At 37.3% G+C, this 23,296-nt stretch overlaps 3 protein-coding genes across 3 annotated transcripts; 2 read left to right on the plus strand and 1 right to left on the minus strand.

The window, feature by feature from the left end:
• On the minus strand, nt 1-8,229 carry LOC115951504. Its single transcript, XM_031068687.1, has 3 exons — nt 8,026-8,229; nt 376-694; nt 1-140 (listed from the first exon to the last, which is right to left on the minus strand). Exons 1-3 carry the CDS (start codon nt 8,227-8,229, stop codon nt 1-3), a joined length of 663 nt encoding a protein of 220 aa, XP_030924547.1.
• Nucleotides 8,230-16,219: 7,990 nt separating this feature from the next.
• On the plus strand, nt 16,220-17,646 carry LOC115954232 (transcription repressor MYB5-like). The gene is made up of 2 exons (XM_031072143.1): nt 16,220-16,735; nt 16,925-17,646. The coding sequence occupies exons 1-2, from the start codon at nt 16,443-16,445 to the stop codon at nt 17,514-17,516; spliced, it is 885 nt and encodes a 294-aa protein (XP_030928003.1). The 5' UTR covers nt 16,220-16,442; the 3' UTR covers nt 17,517-17,646.
• A 4,199-nt stretch (nt 17,647-21,845) lies between these two features.
• On the plus strand, nt 21,846-22,757 carry LOC115951505 (putative disease resistance protein At3g14460). Its single transcript, XM_031068688.1, has one exon. The coding sequence runs from the start codon at nt 21,846-21,848 to the stop codon at nt 22,755-22,757; it is 912 nt and encodes a 303-aa protein (XP_030924548.1).
• The last annotated feature ends 539 nt before the right edge of the window (nt 22,758-23,296 follow it).

A 23,296-nucleotide genomic window follows, 5' to 3' on the forward strand; every position in this document is an offset into this window, starting at 1 on the left:
TTATGGAAGTCTGAAATGTACCATGTTGGATTCACGGATTAGCTCCTTAGAAATGACAGTAGATACAGGGATCTCCACAGCAATGTCTCCAACATTTAGATTTTCTCTTGCTATGGCTCCTCCACCAGCACCTTCGACATCTACATGATGAATGAAGCACAAGAAGCACAATACAATAAAGATTAGGTGTCCTTTTTTCTATGCATAGCTTTACAAAATTGTAAGAAATAGTGTTCCCACCCCCCTGAGTTTCCAACTTCACCTCAAAGAAAAAGGAAAAAAATCCTCTGACACCAAGAAAAGGAGGAAAAATCTTTACATGCCTAATAAGCAAGGAAAAAAAGAACAGCAGCAGTCAAAATTGTGAAGACTTACAAGCTATCTGCAACCTTGTCCTTATGCCATTGTTTTCACCCCATTGCAACAAACATTCTTCTTTACCATAGCTGTGGTTTTCTAAAATTGTAGTCTTCACACTATTTTTGTCCCCAAAATCACGGATCATACCACTAATTGCTTCCCGAAGTTCTTGCAGGACATTCATTTGCATGCACATACCACTTGAGACTGAAATGTCAAGAAGCAAAAGGATTGAATTAAGAGCCTCCACCTCATTCCTGGGGCTGTAATATTCCACTGATGAACAAGCATCATCCTCGCCAAAATAAAGTTCTACTTGCATCCCAATGAAACCCTTATAATAAACATCATCATGAGTTAATCATCCATAAAATGCCAAGGATCAAGCTATCATGCTATTCAAGCTTCACTTTTGAGTTTTGTGCCAAAACAAACCAGGAAGACACTAAAGCTACAATTTGCAAGAACCTAAAAGGGATCAAACCTATGTGGAAAAACTATTTTGTTTCCTATTGTTCATATAGGAAATCAGTTCATCATTCTAGTTTGGCCTCCATTCTCTCATAAACTCATGTAAACTCATCTTTTTCACATGATTTCCTAAAAGTAAGAAATTACATGCAATGAATGATATCTTATTTAAGAAATTATGTAAAGATAAATGATAGGGATTAATGCAAATCATGACTTAATTATACAAATTAAGTATAGTAATAAGGAGATAACATCCACATAAATATATAACAAGTACACATTTTAAGACGTTATCAAGATACACCTCCATGGTGTTAGTGTGCTTGATACATACCTTTCTCCACTCCGTATGATGTTTATATGCTTGTCTTGCTTGCTTGGTGCCACTCGTTTGGCTTTCTTTACTTCTTTTGTATCTTTGCACGCTTGCCTACATGTTCATGGATGAGTCTATGTGTCATCCATACTCCAATCCAATGGAACTATGGACACTTGATCCAAATTGACATTTGTCCTCCTAGGACACCCTCCTTTGTTGGATAACATGCTTGTTTGCCCTTTCATATGCTTAGCATGCTTTATTTGCCCCAGTTTGACTCTCTTTGTTAGTATGTTCTTTGCATGCTCTCCCTATCTCTCTTTTTTTCTTTCTTTGCTTGTCTGCTGGAGTGTTTCTTTTGTCTTTGCATGTACATGCATGGAGCATGAACATTTGGAACAAGGGTACGACCTCCTAGGCGCAAGCAAAAAGAGCAAGGATGCAAGCAAGAGGATACAAGCCCACCAAGGGGCAATGTTCAATAGATTAGGGTGCGTAGCCCTTCTAGAGTGGTTTTCTCCTTCTCTCTCTCTTTAAGCCTCTTCTCTAGAGCATGTATTAGGGTTTCCCCTCTCTTTGTACCCTTTACTTTTTCTTGCTCTTTACTTGGGCCGCGTTCCCTAGGCATAACAATGTCTATTTTACATTTCCTATACCTTGCTGGGCCATTCCCTTGGAATGTTGGCAATGTTGGTTTTACTTTCCTGCTTAGTGTGATAGCATTGTGCATGATGTATGTATGTGTATATATATATATACATATATATATATATATATATATATATGCTTGCGTGTGTGTGGGTGATCGTGCACTCTATATGTTGGACTCTTGTGGTTATGCAGGTGACCCTCATTGATCACGAGTGCTCATGACCTTGTAGTGTGGGTATGCACTCAAGGCGATTGCTGTAGATGCATATTCATGCTATATTGTGTGCACGATCATCATAGTGTGATTGTCTTGATCCAAGTCACCTGAGTGACATTGGTTTTCTTGTGTATGTAACATGCATCAAGATGCTTGATGCTTTGGAGGGCTTTGGCTCGTCACAGTATGAGCATGTCGATATGCACCATATACACAGACACAAAACCCTGCCCATGCACCATAGCACACCAAACGCAAAACTCTACCGATTTTTTTCCGTGAAAATGAGGCATCCCCATTGCCATATTTTCACGTCGAATGCTTGGTGAGAGTAGCATTTTGTGCATTGTGATGCATTTGAGGTGAAGCATTGCCGGATTTCCATCGCGAAAATAAGGTGAAATGTTGCCGAATTTTTGCTGTGTAAATTTGGCATCGATCCCAAATGCACTAGGAAAACATTGATCGAGACCACACCCATTTTGAAACCAAACCTCAAAGCTCAATACATTTAAAGCCCCGAAAGTTAATGCCAATAGCTCGTTTTCAACTGCCAATGTCCTTAAATTATGATTTTATCCAAACAAATGACTGTCTACATGCATTGTAGGGTGCCTAACACCTTCCCCACACGTAACCAGACTTTCGAACTCAAAAATCAAGATTTTTTACCCATCCACATAAGATTAGGAAAAATGATCTTTTTTTTAGCCTAAGATTGATAATAAAATCAAATAGAGTCAGGTAACCAATCATACCTTAGAAAAACCCAATGAATGGTGGCAATTTCACTTACCCTTGGTAATTTCCTTAAAATTGACTCAAATTTCAGTCACACAACCAAGGTATGACACACCTCCATACCATACTCTCGCACCAAGACAAACAGGAAGGTGCACGAGTGTCGCTATGATGAGTGGTCGAGCAGCCGTGAGGCGTCGACACATATGTTTAAATTTACCTTTAAGCAATGTGAAACATTAGGATCATAACACATAAGCTAGGAGGACATTTAGTGTAAAGAGAATAAATCTTAGGCCAAAGCCTATTCTAACTTCTAGCATGAATCCCGAGTTAGTTTCTATCATGCTTATTTTTCTTTTCATTTTCTAAATGTTATGTATGTTGCTGTCAGCCTCTTTTTTTTTTTGGTTGGTTATTTTAGATGTCAAAAATTAAGGTAGTACTTGATAAAATTTGGGTCTAGCACAGTTAGGACCTACAAACCCAATGATCACAACATTCAATAAACCTAACTATTGCCTCCTTTAAAATTGAAGAAATAAGAAGTTGACACACACACACACACACATATATATATATATATATATATATATACACACGTTTCATTTAAAAGGGGACAAGAAGAAAATGAATAAAGTCATAGCCAGGAAAAAAAAAGAACCAATACTCACTTTAAAACTCTAATGGTGTGTTTGGATGGCATGATTTGGTTATTTGGATTTGGATTTGGATTTGGGTGACTAATATCCAAATATCTTGTTTGGGAAGCTTAAAAAATGTTAAGGATTTGAATTTGACAAATCCACAAAGAATTTTAAACCTTTAAAATGTTTCGATTTGAAATAACTCCTAAACTCAATGGATTTGGAATCAAGGCATTTCAAATCTATTAATTTAAAATCCAAATCCAAATCCAAATTTAAATCCAAGTTTCCACATGCAACCTAAACAAGATGCAGGAAGCAAAGCTTTTGTTCTAACCCTCTTGGAAAAATAAGGTAAATTATTATTATTTAACCACACTTAAAATCCTAAATTTTTAGTAGAAAATGGAGTGATAAGGAAAAAGTAAGAATTTGATTTGATTTTTTTTTTTTTTTTTTGGGGTTTTGCATTCTATGTCCTAACAGAGTTCATTTGAAAATTTTCTTTAATGGTTGAGAAAATAACAGAAATCAAATTAATTTTTTTGTTTTATATGATTCATGTTTTTTTTTTCCCCTTGAACAAAATTGAATTGTTTATAAAATCTTTGATTACATATTTATTTTTTTCTTTATATATATTTATTAATTTGATACGGCAAATAAATGAGGGTGCTTTTCCAGACCTCTTACCATAAAAGAAAGGTCAAGATTGATAGACAATTATTTTTTAAAACTCTTTACTTGGTTAGATATAGTTCTCACTCTTAAGGACAACCATTCAATTCCCATGTAAATAATTTTTTTTCTCTATTAACTCTACTTCTAATTTTTAAATAACTTTTTCTTTAACCAAAATTGCCATATATTCATTATATGATTAGTTATGTCTTTCTTAAAATAATCATTTTTATTCTCATATAATCATCATCTTAGTGTATTAAATTTTTTCTTAGTTGTGTGTAATCTTACTATCAAAGATTTAAAATCTCCTTTATAAGTTCAACATTTTAATTTTAATTTTTTTAGATAAGTAATTTAATTATATTATTGAAATAAATTGTTTAATTTATATATACTTTTCTATTAAGCCGTGCATCACACGGGGAATAACACTAGTGAAATTTTAATAATAGAAAAAAAAAAGATTTTTATGTCAATGTGAGGGACTTGTTCTTTAAAAATTCTTTAGATGCACGTATCTTTGACAAGCATGTACTTACTACGCTTATCCCTTGTTTTAGCTAGGGAGGCATATTTTTTAGCAATCACATGATTTAAAATCACACTTACTAATAAAACTAGCATGTTACCCATGCAAATGCATGGATACATTTATAATTAAACACAATTATTATTATAAAAATATAAATAATTATTCAAATTATTAAAAAATAGCAAGTAACAAGTGCATACATATAAATACATTTAAAATTAAACACAATTTTTATCATAAAAATATAAATAAGTAGTGAAATTATTTATAAAAAAAAGGTAAACTTAATCAGTTACATATTAAAATTCTTACTTGAATTTAATACTACTTATGATCATTTTTTTTTCTAATTTTCAATAAAATAAAACGTGTGATGATCTTTGTTGTGTGGCGATTTTTATTGAGTATATGTGATTGGTTTTTTTTATTATTTTATTTTATTTTATTTTTTATGATTCATTAATATTATATTCTTAGTATTTTGTACTTATTAACTCACTTGACACAAAGATTAAAAAACTTAAGTGGACATATGGCATAAACTTAAGTGGATAATTATGGTGTGGTCTTCACATAAATTTAGACACATGACGCAAAGTTGGATTCTAATTGAACTTTTTCTAAGATTTGCCATATATATATAGATGATAATTAAGTTGAATTGACGTGCAACTATGTATATACCTCTATATTCACTAGTATGTAACCTATGTAAACTCATGGATGCATTTAAAATTAAACACAATTTTTATTATAAAATATTAATAATTAGTCAAATTATTAAAAAAAATAGCATGTAACGCATGCATGCATATAAATACATTTAAAATTAAACACAATTTTTATCATAAAAATATAAATAATTAGTCAAATTATTATTTTTTTTAAAAGTAAACGTAATTAGTCACATATTAAAATTCTTATCTAAATTTAATACTACTTATGATCATTTTTTTTCTAATTTTTAATAAGATAAAACGTATGGTAATCTTTGTTGTGTGGTGATTTTTATTGAGTAAATATGATTGTTTTTTTTTTTTTTTTAATTTTTATAATTCATTAATGTAGGGACACGATTTGTGGCGGACCGTAACAGTGTTGGGTTCGCACGTAAAAAGGCCCAAACAATATCATTTGTAGAGCGTGAGTTTGAAATGCTAGGCCTTGGTCGCCAAACGGTGGGTTTACGTGACATGCATACATGGTTAAGTCATCTTCGCCTTAGGAGTCTTTCTCCTGGAGGCGGGCTGGGAGGCTCTGGTTTTTGGCCATTTTTCCCAGCCCCCTCTTTGCACACTAACTTTTACATTATATAGTCCTTCTTGGTTGATCCTAGCCATCCACTTGTAGGTCAGGCAGGTACTTAGTCCTGTACCTGTCCTATCAGCTGTCCCCTCTTACTTTTCTGTTTAGTCGTGAGGATCAAGGTTACACCGTCCAAGCGTCTTTTCTCATTAATATGATCAGAACATTGGCCAGTGCATTTAATGTGGAGGGGACGTATTTTCCTTGAACCTATTTTGCACCGCCCCTCCATGTGGGCCCTATTCCACTCACATCCCCTTCAGGGGATTATTCGGGGGAGGCCTTCACTAAGACGTTGCTCTTCTCATCAGAGCCTTGGAGTGCCGAGGACAGGGTCGTCCTCAGCTGTTCCCCTTAACCCCTCGGCCTTTGATCACTCGTCCTCAGTACACTACCTCCTCGGCACGGGCCCTGAGCCCGGATAGTGCGTGGGCCGGATCATAAGTTTCCCGGCCCTACAATAGCCCCTCAAAATCCTACTATCCGACTCCTCGGATGGATAGGGGGGTTTTGATGACATCACATATCTGCTAATGCCTGTCCATTCTTGTCACCTATCGGTTCCCGAGACTTTTTATCTGCCCTAGATACGTTCCTAAAGCCCTTGGAAGGCGAAACGTGGCCTCATTAAATACGGGTGGTTTTGTGTTTCCCACGTTCAACGGTATGATGAAAATCGAACGGTCGTGATCCCTTGGTCTTTATGGGTGGGAAAATTTGTGCAGTTACCCTAGAAAGTATAAGATATTTTTTGGAACGGATCTGTCTCTTCAGTTTTGCACTTAAGAGCTCTAGCGCGTATATTCTGGGTTCATCTGGATTTTCGTCCAAATTCAAGTCTATCTCCAGCACAAAAAGCCTATCTGAAGCGTCTTTCTTCTTTTGTGTAAGTTCTCTACCTCCATTAACTCGTGCTTTTTCTTTTCTAGGTTTATTTCTCTTTGGCTCCCTTTTCTTTCCCGTCGCGGGTTGGGTTTGTTTAGTAAATCACAAAGATGACTAAATTAAGACTGAGGAAATTAGTCGATACTGAAGAGGCGATGAATAAGTTCATCGTTGATTATAGGATTCCCCCCAACGTAAGTCTGAAACACTGTAAGATGGGGGAATGGCACTACAAGAGGAAAACGGGCGCGGTAGTAATTCCCGTCCTCGCCTTTGTAGAGGGAGGTATGAGAATCCCTATGGGGCCAGTGACGAGGGGTTACCTCAGGCACTTCCGTTTAGCCCCCACCCAGTGCGCCGACAACGTTTTTAGGATTCTGGGTTGCGTGGATGCCTTAAATGAGAAGATGGGGTTAAGACTGACCCACCATGACGTGAATTGGTGCTATAACCTCTAAAAATTGAAGGGGAAAACCTACTACATGAAGTCGAGGGACGAAAGGGTTCGGTTAATCCAGTGCCTCCCTGACTCCAACAAGGGACTGAATAAGGATTTCCTTATCGTCTCTAGGGAATGGCACGATGGCGACCCGTGCCCCATAGTAGAAGGAGAACCAGGTGGGGTACTGGGAATGGAAAGGGGATGACCCTTTACGCCATTCTAATCTAATGTTGTTCGGTAACTAACCATGCGTACGTGTTTGTCTTTTTGTAGATCCACATGCCTACACACGGCATTTTCACTTAGTCAACCGGGCGGACTTGCAGACCGTTTTGCAAGCAGCAGTTTTTGTAAATGACAGAGATGGTCAAGTCCGAGCTGCTCACAAGATATTAGGGTACCCCCCTGTTCAGAAGTCATTTGCGGACGCAAGGCACGTGATCAGCGCCAGCCGCCCTTGGCTTCCAAAAATTACCGTGGTTGAGACGGGATTTTTAATCTCCCAGGAACCAGCTGTCCCTGAGAACACCCCATAGGTGGGCCCCTCCTCGTCTTATCAAGTAGCAGAGGACGAAGGCGAGCCAGATCGGCCTGAGGAAGGTTTTGGGGTATTTGACCTTGCCCTCCAATCCGAGGATCCCTCTGGTGACCTAGGTGACCCAGCCTTGTCCGAGGCGGAATTGTCGTCAGTAGGCACCTCTTCTCAAGCCGAGATGGGACTCAAGAGAATGCCCCTGACCCCCCTTCTCGAACTCCTCGAGGACTAACCTGGGATATGCAGGGAACGCCACAACCCAATGCTCCTTCCCCACCACCTCGGCCTCTGACTATCCAGACCAGGTCATCTTCCACCAAGTCACAGCCACAATCCCCCCACCCCGCACTTCCTGCTTCCTCCCAACCAGCTCGGCCTCCTCTACCTGAAGGCACTGACCCAAAGAGAAAGAGGAGTCCTAAGGGTAAGGGAGTCATGGACGGGGGAAAATCCCAACCTTCCAAGGAGAAGGAGGAGGCCCCGCGTACTAAACAACTGAAGATTGGACACCAGAGCAAGGGCAAAGAAGCTGAAGCCTAATCCACCTAAGGCAAGGGAAAGGGGATAGAGGCCCAGTCCCTGCCGAGTGCCTGGCTTCCTGCCCCAATGCTTCACGGGGGTCCACTACTGGAAACGGCATCCATGAGGGACCTTGGAGATGGCGAGGATGGCTACGTGGTAGACGCGTTAGGGAGAACCATGTTACTCCCTAATGACATGGATGAACTGAGGAAAATGAGGATGCAGGAGGTCATCCTCAGTACTAAGAGGTACTTGGGCATGGTAAGATTTCTTGAAACCTAAAACCTTATTAACTCTTGCCACTGGTTTGTCACTAACTACACGCTCATCTCCCTTGCCAGGCTCTCCAGGCAACCTATAGAATGGAGGAAGAGGTGAATAACAGGAATAAGGCGGCCGAGAACGAACACAAGAAGTGCATAACGGCCTCGAAGACTCTCGAAGCCTCTGTGGTTGAACTTGCCAAAGTCAAGGCTGACTTAACAATAACTATCTGTGAGAGGGATAACGTCTCGGCGGGCCTAACTAGCGCCCAAAAACAGGCCGAGGACCAAACAAAGCACGTACTTGAAGCCGAGGATCAGTTGCGAATAGCCAAAGATCTGATCGAGGGTTTAAATAAGCGACTGGCCGCGGCCGAGCATGACAAAGGGGTGGCGGAATACGCCCGTGATGAAGCCCTAAGGGCTAAGAAGGAGGCCGAGTTTGCCAGAAACGAGGCAGAGATTGCCAAGGAAACGGCCGAGGATGATGGTTATAATGCGGGGGTGACCGAAACCCAAGCCATCCTTAAAGCCCAGATTCCTGGAGTGTGCAGGTTTTATTACTTCCAGGTTTGGGAAGAGGCATTGAAGCGAGCTGGGGTAGATGTTTCATCTGATTTGTGGAAGGCGGAGAATATATTCTACCCTACTGCCATCCGCGAGGCCACTTCTACCAGCTCCGTGACTATGGATGACCAACCTGAGGAAGGGGTCACCCCGTCGGAAGATTTACAGGTCAGCGGTTCTTTTGGCCAGATGCTTAAAGAGGGAGAACTTCAGGATGTGATAGAAATATCTCGGCATATGGATCCTGAGGCACCTAGAGAGGTTACTGAGCCCGTGGTTGGCATTCAGGTGTCTAGTACTGAGGAGCCAGCCACACTTGCCCAGCCGCCACAGGCAGTTCCCCTTACTGTGGTCTCCCAGAGTACCAACGCTGACCCTGTTCAGCCTTCCCCAGAAGGGACTATCCTCCAGGGCGTCGAAGTTGATCCCGTTCCTTCTTCCCAGGACGTAGCCGACGCAAAACTAAAAAAGTAGAAATCTTGGCTAGGCTTTTGTATTTATTTTTAGTTTAACGATCAACTTGCTTCTTTTTATTTTGAAAACTTTCTAATCTGTTGATAATTTGAAACCGTTTGAACATGTATATATGAAATCTTTTCATTCCTTTTTCCTTCTGGTTACTTGATAATTGTCCTCGCTGATACTTAATATTGTTTATGAATCCTGCACTAATTCATCTTAACATGTACGAATATTTGTGCATGCGATACATTTAACATCATGCTTCAAAACCCTAGCTTATTTGCACCCGGAGAGCCTTTAGACTCATTTCTAACCCTCATTCAACTAAGATATAGGTATCATTTTAGATATCACATGTAGCTACTAAGTCCTACTTAGTGCCCAGGTTTCCTGAAAGTGGTTGTTTTCCCCATGTATGAATATTGCTTGATCCGAGGACCATACAATACCTTGGTTCTGTCCAAAACTCAGTTTCCCCATCCAAGTAGTTGGTTTCCCCATAGGTTTGAGTCCGAGGACCATACAATACCTTGGTTCTGTCCAAAACTCAGTTTTCCCATCCAAGTAGTTGGTTTCCCCATAGGTTTGAGTCCGAGGACCATGCAATACCTTGGTTCTGTCCAAAACGCAGTTTTCTCATTCAAGTAGTTGGTTTCCCCATAGGCTTGAGTCTGAGGACCATGCAATGCCTTGGTTCTGTCCAAAACTCAGTTTTCTCATCCAAGTAGTTGGTTTCCCCATAGGCTTGAGTCCGAGGACCATGCAATGCCTTGGTTCTGTCCAAAACTCAGTTTTCTCATCCAAGTAGTTGGTTTCCCAGTAGGCTTGAGTTCGAGGACCATGCAATGCCTTGGTTCTGTCCAAAACTCAGTTTTCTCATCCAAGTAGTTGGTTTCCCCATAGGCTTGAGTCCGAGGACCATGCAATGCCTTGGTTCTGTCCAAAACTCAGTTTTCTCATCCAAGTAGTTGGTTTCCCCATAGGCTTGAGTCCGAGGACCATGCAATGCCTTGGTTCTGTCCAAAACTCAGTTTTCTCATCCAAGTAGTTGGTTTCCCCATAGGCTTGATTCCGAGGACCATGCAATGTCTTGGTTCTGTCCAAAACTCAGTTTTCTCATCCAAGTAGTTGGTTTTCCCGTAGGCTTGAGTCCGAGAACCATGCAATGCCTTGGTTCTGTCCCCAAAACTCAGTTTTCTCATCCAAGTAGTTGGTTTCCCCATAGGCTTGAGTCCGAGGATCATGCAATGCCTTGGTTCTGTCCAAAACTCAGTTTTCTCATCCAAGTAGTTGGTTTCCCCATAGGCTTGAGTCCGAGGACCATACAATGCCTTCGTTCTGTCCAAAACTCAGTTTTCTCATTCAAGTAGTTGGTTTCCCCGTAGGCTTGAGTCCGAGGACCATGCAATGCCTTGATTCTGTCCAAAACTCAGTTTTCTCATCCAAGTAGTTGGTTTCCCCATAGGCTTGAGTCCGAGGACCATGCAATGCCTTGGTTCTGTCCAAAACTCAGTTTTGATAAGTAGTTGGGGGAATTATCCCCTCGGCTATGGCCTAGGAACTTGGTTTAAAGGGACCAGCCCCTCGGCCAAGCCCCTGGAACCATCCGTGTTATTGACGCTACAAAGCGCAGCCCCTAGTGAAGAAACGTAGCCCCTAGTGGGATTTTACTCTAAAACACTATATCCAACTACTGAAAATGATGTGAAGGATGGTATCAACCTACCACCAGTGCCAAGACACAAGCCTTCCCCACAGACGGTGCCAATTGTAGGGACACGATTCGTGGCGGACTGTAACAGTGTTGGGTTCGCACGTAAAAAGGCCCAAACAATATCATTTGTAGAGCGTGGGTTTGAAAGGCTAGGCCTTGGTCGCTAAACGGTGGGTTTACGTGACATGCATACATGGTTAAGTCGTCTTCGCCTTAGGAGTCTTTCTCCTGGAGGCAGGCTGGGAGGTTCTGGTTTTTGGCCATTTTTCCCAACCCCCTCTTTGCACACTAACTTTTACATTATATAGTCCTTCTTGGTTGATCCTAGCCATCCACTTGTAGGTTAGGTAGGTACTTAGTCCTGTACCTATCCCATCAGTTGTCCCCTCTTACTTTTCTGTTTAGTCGTGAGGATCAAGGTTACACCGTCCAAGCGTCTTTTCTCATTAATATGATCAGAACATTGGCCAGTGCATTTAATGTGGAGAGGACGTATTTTCCTTGAACCTATTTTGCACCGCCCCTCCATGTGGGCCCTATTCCACTCACATCCCCTTCAGGGGATTATTCGGGGGCTGCCTTCACTAAGACGTTGCTCTTCTCATCAGAGCCTTGGAGTGCCGAGGACAGGGTCGTCCTCAGCTGTTCCCCTTAACCCCTCGGCCTTTGATCACTCGTCCTTAGCACACTACCTCCTCGGCACAGGCCCTGAGCCCGGATAGTGCGTGGGCTGGATCATAAGTTTCCCGGCCCTACAATTAATATTAGATTTTTAGTATTTTGTATTCATTAACTCACACATGGCACAAACTTAAGTAGATAATTATGGTGTGGTCTCCATATAAATTTAGACATGGCGCAAAGTTGGATTCTAATTAAACTTTCTCTAAGCTTTGCCATATATATATATATATATATAGATGATTATTAAGTTGAATTGATGTGCAACTATGTATGAACCTCTATATTCACTAGTATGTAACCCATGCAAACTAATGGTTGCATTTAAAATTAAACACAATTTTTATTATAAAATATTAATAATTAGTCAAATTATTTTTTGAAAAAGAAAGCATGTAACACATGTATACGTATAAATACATTTAAAATTAAACACAATTTTTATCATAAAAATATAAATAATTAGTCAAATTATTTTTTTTTAAAAGTAAATATAATTAGTCACATGTTAAATTCTTACCTAAATTTATTACTACTTATGATCTTTTTTTTCTTCTAATTTTTAATAAGATAAAATATGTGGTGATCTTTATTGTGTGATGATTTTTATTGAGTAAATGTGATTGGTTTTTCTTTTTTAAATATTTTATAATTAATTAATATTAGATTTTTAGTATTTTGCACTCATTAACTCACATATGGCACAACTTTAAGTGGATAATTATGGTGCAGTCTCTACATAAATTTAGACACATGGCGCAAAGTTGGATTCTAATTTCAAATTTTAATTGAACTTTCTCTAAGCTTTGCCATGTATATATAGATGATAATTAAGTTGAATTGACGTGCAACTATGTATGTACCTCTATATTCACTAGTATGTAACCCATGCAAACTCATGGATGTATTTAAAATTAAACATAATTTTTATTATAAAATATTAATAATTAGTCAAATTATTAAAAAAAAAAAAAAAAAGCATGTAACACATGCATACGTATAAATATATTTAAAATTAAATACAATTTTTATCATAAAAATATAAATAATTAGTCAAATTTTTTTAAAAAAGTAAACGTAATTAGTCATGTATTAAAATTCTTACCTAAATTTAATACTACTTATGATAATTTGTTTTTCTAATTTTTAATAAGATAAAACGTGTGGTGATTTTTGTTTTGTGGTAATTTTTATTGAGTATATGTGATTGGTTGTTTTTTTTTTTTTTTTTAAATTTTATAATTCGTTAATATTGATAGGTCAAGAATGTATTGACCCCTTATGATAAATTAACCAATTGATTTAGCCAAGTTAATTAATTAATTTAATTAATATGCAAAATGCGTGGTAACACAAACAAATCACCAATTAACTAAATTGCAGCGGAAATTAAATTGACATGGTAATTTGTTTACGAATGGGGAAAATCTATAAGTCAAAAACCCCACCAAGTGATTTTAAAGTCACCACTCCCGAAAATCCATTATTATCAAAACAAACGGTTACAAGTAAAAGAATCTCAGTACCTTATACCAACCTACAGTTGAACCCTTACCCCTATACCCAATTGGACTTGTTCTGTAGTGACAATCTCTCATTTTCAATGCACGGCTCCCAGTACGTGACTAACCAATAGATGCACGGATCTCAGTACACGACTTAATCACCAACTTGAGAAAGATATTGGCTGCAAAGTTTTTCAATTCATTACACGATGAAAATCATGAAGTTCCTTGGTCACAAAACTCTAAGGTGTACAAACACAGCAGCTTCTTCAATAGAAAGATGAACTAGGACAAATTTTGTCTCCGGTCAGAATTTACATGAACACAACTTTGCTTCACACTTGCGTAACCTTTTACGGCCCTTAAAATAATCTTTATATATGTTTAGGGTTATGAGAAAAGAAAGCCCAAACATATACACACGGATTGGATGCAAAACAGAACTGAAAATTTGTTTTTCATAAATCTCGACAGATAGGGTATTTATCGAGCTAACTATCGAGTTTTGGGCTTCAGCAGCTTTTTAAACCTCGATAGATGCTAGCTATCGAGTTTTAAAATCCAGTACTTGTTCACTTGTTTCTTGGACGGACTTGCATGACTTTAACACTTGAACTTGAACCTTGTTTCTTGAAGTATTAAATACATTTTAGATCTACCCAATTACAAGTAAAGTGTGTTTTGTCAAAAGATTAACTAATTCTAAATTGACATATGTTCCTAACATCAAATCACATATGCCCTAACAAATATTAGATTTTTATATAGTATTTTGTACTCATTAACTCACATATGATACAAACGTAAGTGGATAATTATGGTATGGTCTCCACATAAATTTAGATACATCGCATAAAGTTGGATTCTAATTGAACTTTCTCTAAGCTTTGCCATATATATATAGATGATAATTAAGTTGAATTGACATGCAACTATGTATATATTTACTAGTATGTAACCCATGCAAACCCATAGATGCATTTAAAATTAAACACAATTTTTATTATAAAATATTAATAATTAGTCAAATTATTTAAAAAAATAGCATGTAACACATGCATACGTATAAATACATTTAAAATTAAACACAATTTTTATCATAAAAATATAAAAAATTTGTCAAATGATTTTTTTTAAAAGTAAACGTAATTAGTCACATATTAAAATTCTTACATACATTTAATACTACTTATGATCATTTTTTTTTTCTAATTTTTAATAAGATAAAACGTGTGGTGATTTTTGTCGTGTAGTGATTTTTATTGAGTATATGTTATTTTTTCTTTTAATTTTATAATTCTTAATATTAGATTCTTAGTATTTTGCACTCATTAACTCACTTGGCACAAAAATTAAAAAACTTAAATAAACTCATGATACAAACTTAAGTGGATGATTATAGTGTGGTTTCCACATAAATTTAGACACATGACGCAAAATTGAATTCTAATTTCAAATTTTAATTGAACCTTTTTTAAATTTTACCAATTAATATATATATATATATATATAGATTATAATTTTTTTTTTTAAAAATATTCAACATATAATGGATAATCGATCCATTTTAAAAACAAATGAGAGGATAATCTTATTTGCAAAAACAATGATAAATAATAAATAGGAATACTAGAAAATGTTAAAAATGGTGGTTCATATTCTGAATGAGAATTTAATGCTGATATCTAGTCTAGAGGCCTTATTGGCAGAGTGGAGCTCATAAGACTCAATGAAGCTTAATATGCAAGGATGAATAGTAGGTTAGCCCCAGCTTGCAGTTCAATAAATTAAGGTGTATTGGAACTTCAATGTACCATGTTAGAGTTTTAAGTTTTAACTGAGAAAGTATATAAGTTGTAACTTGTATAGCTTATTCTTTTCTGATAGTGAAAAAATTGCACCACTCCTATTGAACATAAGCAGTTCCACTGTAATAACGTAGGACTGGCTCATATGATAAGGTTAGAACAAAAACCGAGCATGTACAATACGTTATTCATGCATGAGGTTTATTTCCTTTCTCAAAGCATAAGAAAGATATAAGTAATTTGTGATCATGATCGTTCGAAACAAGGGAAAAATATATATAAATAAATGAAAAGAAATAAGCAAGCAACCCTAGCCGCCCGCTTGGCACAAAGATGTGCACCAAAATTGTTCTCCAATGCTTTAGAGAGGTAGAGACCACTACTGGTCAAACTGGGTTAACGTTGAAGTCTTGTACGTTCCTCCCAGTGAAGGTGGCGGATTTTCCAAAATATTCCAATGCCACCCGTTTTCATTTATTTCTTATCGGTTGGTTTACTAACACAATTATTGTCATATCTAATTTTATAATTTATTGACTTGTTTATCTAAAATGATAACTAGGTTATATTAGACATAAAATATCAACTACTTACAATCGCACGAATCAACAAATTATAGAATTCAAACACAGTTATCTCTAGAATTATTCATCCTTTATTTCTTTTTAACTTCACATTTTCCAAAAAAATAATAATATACTAATAATAATGACACGTTGAATACATACGGATAAGGTATAAGAAAGGCCTCTGATATAGGAATGGGATAGCTGACTAAATGTCAAAAAAGAAAGGGTAGCTGACTAAAAGAGAATGAGGAAGCAGGAATGGGCCGCCCATGCCATCAAAGGAGGAAACTGGAAAGCAGCTTATATCCAGGTGTTGCAATTTGATTGGGTGTTTAACTTTTTTTGCTTTTATTTTGTTTGTTTCTTTGCTCTCTTTCCATTTTGAGTCTGCTTTCTTCATCGATACGTGTGCCTATAAAACACCATATTTGAATCAAACCCTAAACTAAAATTCTCATTATCCATTACCCAGCAAAGAAAGATCTACTCTAGGTAGCTACAGTAGTAACCAATCCAATAAGCTAGCTGAGAGAGAGAGAGAGAGAGAGATATTAACATCATGAGGAACCCATCATCGGGAGGAGGGTCGACGAGCAAGACACCATGTTGTAGCAAAGTGGGGATAAAAAGAGGGCCATGGACTCCTGAGGAAGATAAGATTTTATCAAATTACATCAAAAGAGAAGGTGAAGGACGGTGGCGCACTCTACCAAAACTTGCCGGATTGCTCCGCTGTGGCAAGAGCTGTCGCCTTCGGTGGATGAATTATCTCCGTCCTTCTGTTAAGAGAGGACGTATTGCTCCTGATGAGGAAGATCTCATTCTTCGCCTTCACCGCTTACTTGGTAACAGGTAATTAATACCACTAATTAATCATACATCATATTTACTCCTTCAATCATTTAACTTTCAGGGTTTTCTTCTCCAACCAAATTACCTAGTACTTTTTATTTATTATCACTTTATCCATTTGGGTTTTTGAGTTTTGAGCTTGAGCTTGAGGTTTTTGTGCCAATTTGTCGTTCTTTCTCTCTCTCTCAGGTGGTCTTTGATAGCTGGAAGAATTCCAGGACGAACTGACAATGAGATAAAAAACTATTGGAACACCCATCTTAGCAAGAAGCTAATCAGCCAAGGAATAGATCCAAGAACCCACAAGCCACTAGTACTCAACCCTAACCCTAATAATTCCCCAGAAGTAATAATAGCTCATGATCATGCTGCATCAATTTCAAACCCAAGCCCTAAATCTAATTTGTCTCCCGGGTTATTAGAAGAAACTGGTGGAAGCCCTCTAGTCAGTGGTATTCAAATAAGTGATGCAAATGACCAACTGGGTCAATATCAAAATCTGGTGGTGAATGATATTAGTAACACTCAGAATTGGCATAATTCTGGTGGTGCAATGACCATGGGATTGCGAGGTGGCTATGTACAAGGAAATGAAGAAGATAATATTGAAAACTGCAATGAGGATACCTTCTCTTCATTTCTGGATTCTTTGATTGATGACAATATGTTTGTGAATCAACAACAACAACAGCCTACTTTTAATCCTCTCATTTCTTCTTCTTCTTCCGTGCCGACCTTCAACCATGCTGCCATCTGGGAAGCTGACCCGCGTGTTTTGTAGTGTGATCAGATCTACAAGGCATACTTTGTGTGATGAACAAAGTGAGTTAAACATAATCACCTAGCATGATCATCAGGGGCTCCAAAACTATATCATTTTGATTATCATTTCATGTGTGTGATGTTATTGTGATATCTTTGTGTTTTTCATAATTGTGTTTTAAGAAAAACTTAGGCTACATGATTGTTAGAAATTATAGATCTTTAGTGTCAATGTATTATGTATTAGTTTGCAAATGATTATAAAAAGAACAAAAAAAGTATTGGTTTGCAAATGAAATGTTCATTCTTGTTTGTTTTTGTCCTCTTTTCCCCCTTAACAAACAGTTAAACCAATCAATTTGCTGTGGATGTCCACTCTTTTGTTAATAAATGATAGTTTTCTATTAGAAGCATGCACTGTTATAATTATAACTTTAAGATACACAACAAATTTCACAACTGTTGAGATGGTAAATTGTGATTAGTTTATAGTATAAGTGATGTGAGTACCTGTCAGAATCATCATGGGTTGAGGACTAGGAGAGTTCCGGAGGGAATGTCGTGGCTCTGGTCGCCGTCGCTGAGGAAGAGGAAGCTCTGATCGACGCACTGGATTTTCAGGCCGTCGAAACTGGCCAAAGAAGTATCGGCTCGGAGATTACTATTGCGTTTCCAGATCTTTATGTGTCAGAGGGAGCGATTTTGCTGATGAAGGGAATAATGGAGCTCTCGAAGTGGAAAGAGATCTCCATGTAGAAATCGCGCATACGGCGGAGCACGGAATGGAATTGGAGTTTTGGGGTTTATTTGAGTTGTGAGTTTGGAATGAAATTGGAGTTTGTTTATGTGAAAAGAGAGGAATTGAGTGTTTCTTGGGTTATACTGCTTGTATTTTTGCTTGTGCACTATTGAGTTGTGAAGTGAAATGGGTGCTTTGGATGGCTTGGAAGGAAGGTATGTGGGTTTGGCTTGCTGGAGTTTTCTTTTTATTTATTTATTTTATTTCATCTATGGAGGCTGAGATAGTATGGCTCAAATTGAGGCATACAGATATTTTGCCTCGTTAAAAAAAAAAAAAGAGGAGTCCAACCCAAGACCCAGAAAACTGACCCGATTATAGACCCGTTTTTTCGGTTTGGGTTGGGTTTCAGACAGCCAAACCCAATTAATATCGGGTCGGGTTTCGGGTCACAATAAATCCTACCCGACCCGACCCAAACTCACTCCTAGTCACTAATTGGTCTCATGAGAAAGTGATGTAGCATGAACAATGCTAGGGCTTCAAAAAATTATACAACTTTTACCATAACTTGTCATGTGGTGAGAGTTGTAGTAAAAATTGTGTAATTTTTTGTAATTTTAGTATTTTTCAATGTAGTACTAATCACAATATGACATTTAAATGAGTTATGAACTTTTTTTGTATGTAGCATTATTGCAGTTGTAAACACAAATGTACACTCGCTATAGTTTTTCAGTTGCATGCAATTAGATGTATCTAAATGAATTTACTTCATCAATATAAATCAAAGATCAAGAATAGATTTCTAGCGTATGAGCTCATATATAAATTCTATCTTGGTCTCAAATAGGAATTATTTCTTCTCTTACCTGTAAAGTTTCATTAACTACCTCAAAACAAATACTCACCAAATATAGTTTTTTGGTTGCATGCTGAATGAAAAGTCGATGCCCCATCCCCCCTTCAAAAAAAAAAAAAAAAAAAAAAAAAAAAAAAAGCAAAACAAAAGGCTTGGAAGAAGACATGAAGTAGTCAATAATTTAATTTATATTCTTTAATTGTGATAAATACGATGACATGATATATACACATATATATCACCTGGAAACTATAGAGTTTGCACACACATAAACGAATTCATCATATGTGGGCGTCATTGATGCTCCAAGCCATAGGATAAATATAATTTGGCACAGCTTTCTTTACTGCATATGTTACATAATCCTAGTTAAGACTAATAGAATTCATGAGCTTTAGCTTATCTAAGATGCAATGTAGTAACAAGTTCATAGAAGAATAGTGAGAAAATTAAACAGCTAAGCAAGAATTGTACTACTAATTATGCCAGAAACATAGTAATGCAATTACTTTAATCCGATTACTAATGCAAGAGAATATATTTGCTACGGTCCACTTCAAATTAGACAATGTCCACAGGCCATTCGAATTTTATTGGTTGCAGCCATGCATGCATGTAAGAAATAGTCTTCGTTTCCTGTATAATGCATGAAATTGGCGCAAAACTGTTGAATAATCCCAAGAACAGTTTTAACATGGTATATCACAGCCATGTCTCAATTTTTCTAACATAGTATCCACACCCTTTGTGTTTCTTTTCGAGCCATCAACCACATAAATCAAATAAAGATCTCACGCAACTTTTCATAATTCCATCAAAAGCTCCTCCAGAAAACCCCTCATGCACCCTCACGCATCATCAGAAGAGTATGCCAACCATCCGCACTCACACATGCCATGCATCAAGACTTAGGCCCACATACCATATATATATATGCACTAGCGTAATAATTCACCATGTGCTATAACCATACTCAAGAATATTACCCATGCAAGTTTCATCAAAGGTTGCTAACTTATGCATCTCTAAGGCCTAAGGGTTAGATTTAGATATGCCCCGTCGAACCAATTTTCAATTACTTGCTACCAACACAACGTTGTTCACAATTGATATCATCATTCTTGTTGTTGTCGTCGCTGCACTCACAACGGTTACATTTATCAATGTCATCATTGTTGGCAGTTGTCCTGAATCCATCATCCAAGGCCAAATGTTGTTTTCTGCTACCACTGATCACATCCATTTTGTAAATTCCATTCCATTCCATATCAAGCTCAATCTTCTGTACATCCAATTCGATCCAACTTTGTAATGGTTTTCCATTCCAAACTCAAGCTTACCCCTTCAGTTTAAGAATATTAGAAATATTAAGATCTAAGAGACCCAAGCACGTTGTAAGCTCGTACTCGTAGAACAAACAAAGTAAGTTATCGTATTTGTAATGTAAGTACTAAAACCTTAAGGTTAATCTAAGGTTAGCTACTATATATAATCTACATTGGAGTTCATTGTTACACTAAGAACTTAAAAGATGTAGCCTCTCATGCAGCTTTTTATTGTGGATGTAGTCATAGCAGTCAGGCCAAACCATGTTCATTTTTCTTCCACTTTCTATTTCTTTTCGCTTCTCTCTCTTTCTCATGCATAATCCGAACATCGATTCTAACATGCAAGACTTAGTGGCTTTTAAGTTTAGGCTCACTCAAACAACAGCTAACCCATCTTGGGCGCTCACTCAAAAAACTGAAATTGGTGAGCGTTTTATGACTACTATAACACAGGTGTATGTGAGAACTATGATAGAGGGTGCAGATCTAGACGACATTCCATTTGAAATATCTTTCACAGCATATAATGTTTGGGGGACTTTTCTTGATATACCTTACCACCTTAAGAAGAAGTGAGCTGTACTGGATATATAGTCGAAGCATTCTCTTATCTTATTAAGATTATGCCTTTGTGGATTGAAGTACATAATTTTCCCATTGAGATGCGGACTAAGGAAGGTTAAGCCATGTGGTAGCATATATATATATTAATATTTAGAGTAAGGCTAACCTGAAAATAAGCAGGGCTGGTAGATTATCCATTGAAGTAGAAGTTGATGATAGGATATTCCCAAAATTTTGAAGCTCAACCTCGGAATTGGAAACCGCTTGAAATTGATGGAGAGGTGCCCACCAGTGTGAGAAGTATAAAAGCGGCCGAAACCGATCAACTTTGGCTGTTACTGATCAGTTCAAACTCGATCATAGAGCCGACGTTGACAATTCAATTACTTGATCGTGGGCTTGGTCGATAACCAAACTTGTCAATAATGTGTGTGTCTATATATATGATTAAAAAAAGAAAGAAAAATCAATTATTGTTAAACAACGACGTTTTAATATGTATGTGCATTAAAATGCCGCCTTTTTGTTTAGAAGAATTGAAAAAACAAAGGCCTAATTGAAACAGCATACATGTCTAACAAAAACCTACCTCTCTCACCATTCTATCAATCTCCTTACGTACTGTTGTTCCGCGGGTGTACCCTCTCATTCACTTGGTTTTGGTATTAAATCTCTCGCATAGAGAACTCAAATAAATACCACTTGATCTATAATGGCTCATATAGGCCAGTCTGTTAAATAGCAAAAAGTATCTCATATATGATATAGTTTTACTAGACTTCTCTCATAATATATAAGGCTCGTGAGATAAAACATCCTTTCTTTGTAGGGTCATATGTCATGTTTACTATATATATGGGCAATGGTATTAGTGCAATTAAGGGATGTAAAGGGGTGGCGAGCAGAAGTACAGATGAGTTATGCTTTCCAAAGTCAATTATTCTTTCTATTCCATATGTGAAAAGCTTGACGGAGGCGTTCATGCATGGGTTAGCTAAGGTGGAAAATCTAAAGATAGATAATTGTGAGGAGCTAACATCTTTGTGGCAGGATGAATTCGTATCCCTTATAACGCTGGATATAAGAGATTGCGCAAGCCTTGTCAACATCAGCTTGACATCTACTTTAAGGAAACTAAATATTGAGGCTTGTAGTGGTTTGAAATCCTTGTCAATCTCTAATTGTACATATTTGGAAAAGGCAAGCATTTCGAGATGTAATTCTTTGACGTTGATTTCAAGAGGTCAGTTGCCTCAAAATTTGAAAACGCTATATATAGATGATTGTGAGAATTTGCAGTTTTTGGCAGATGAGGAAGAGGCTTTTTCTAATTCTTCTTCTCTTCTTGAGGACTTGGATATTCGGGGCTGTCCATCTCTAAAATGCTTGTCATCAAGTGGCGACCTACCTACCACGCTTAAACGCCTTCAGATTATGTCATGCATAGAGTTCACATCCTTATCATCAAAAAACGAGTTACCTACAGCTCTTAAATACCTTTTTGTATACAACTGTCCGAAGATGGAGTCAATAGCGAACAACTTACCCAACAATGCGTCTCTTGAATATCTTCAAATCGCAAGTTGTGCAAAGTTGAAATCCTTACCGGTGGGCCTACACAAACTCTGCCACCTCAATAAGATCGAGATAAGTAACTGCCCTAGTTTTGTTTCCTTCCCAGATGGAGGGTTACTCCCCACCAGCTTGAGAGATCTTTCGATCTACGACTGTGAGAAACTGGAGGACTGGCCCAACTGCATGGGGTAGTGTATGGTGGCCACTGGCCAACTTCTTGTCTAGGTCATATTATTGGCAATATACAGTCCTTAGTTTTAACTTACAGAATACAATTAGACACATATATACTCTCAAATACTAATCATATTATATAGTCAGACACAATCATAAGATCATTAGCATATTTTGCATGAAACTAATATCAACCACGCATCTAGAAACATATTTCCACAGATTTTTTAAAAAAAAAAAAAAAAAATCATATTTAACTAAATTACATAGGACACATCCACCAAACACCTAAATCACATGGAATTATTAGCATGCAGAAAATCCTTTGCATGTAAGATCTGAACAACGAAATTTTGAGGCAGTCTTAAAGTACGGAAGATTAAAAATAGATATTCTGAGGCTCAATTGTGATTGAAGTTACAACTTTTGTTTTTTTTATTTGAACCTAATCCTATGACTCCATGATACTTTTCTTTAGCAGAGAAGAATTGGTTTTTGGTATAGTTGGGATTGAAACTCAGATCTCTTATTAGATAAAACAAGAAAAAATTTACTGG

The sequence above is a fragment of the Quercus lobata genome, chromosome 7, assembly GCF_001633185.2.
Source record: "Quercus lobata isolate SW786 chromosome 7, ValleyOak3.0 Primary Assembly, whole genome shotgun sequence".
NCBI lineage: Eukaryota > Viridiplantae > Streptophyta > Magnoliopsida > Fagales > Fagaceae > Quercus > Quercus lobata.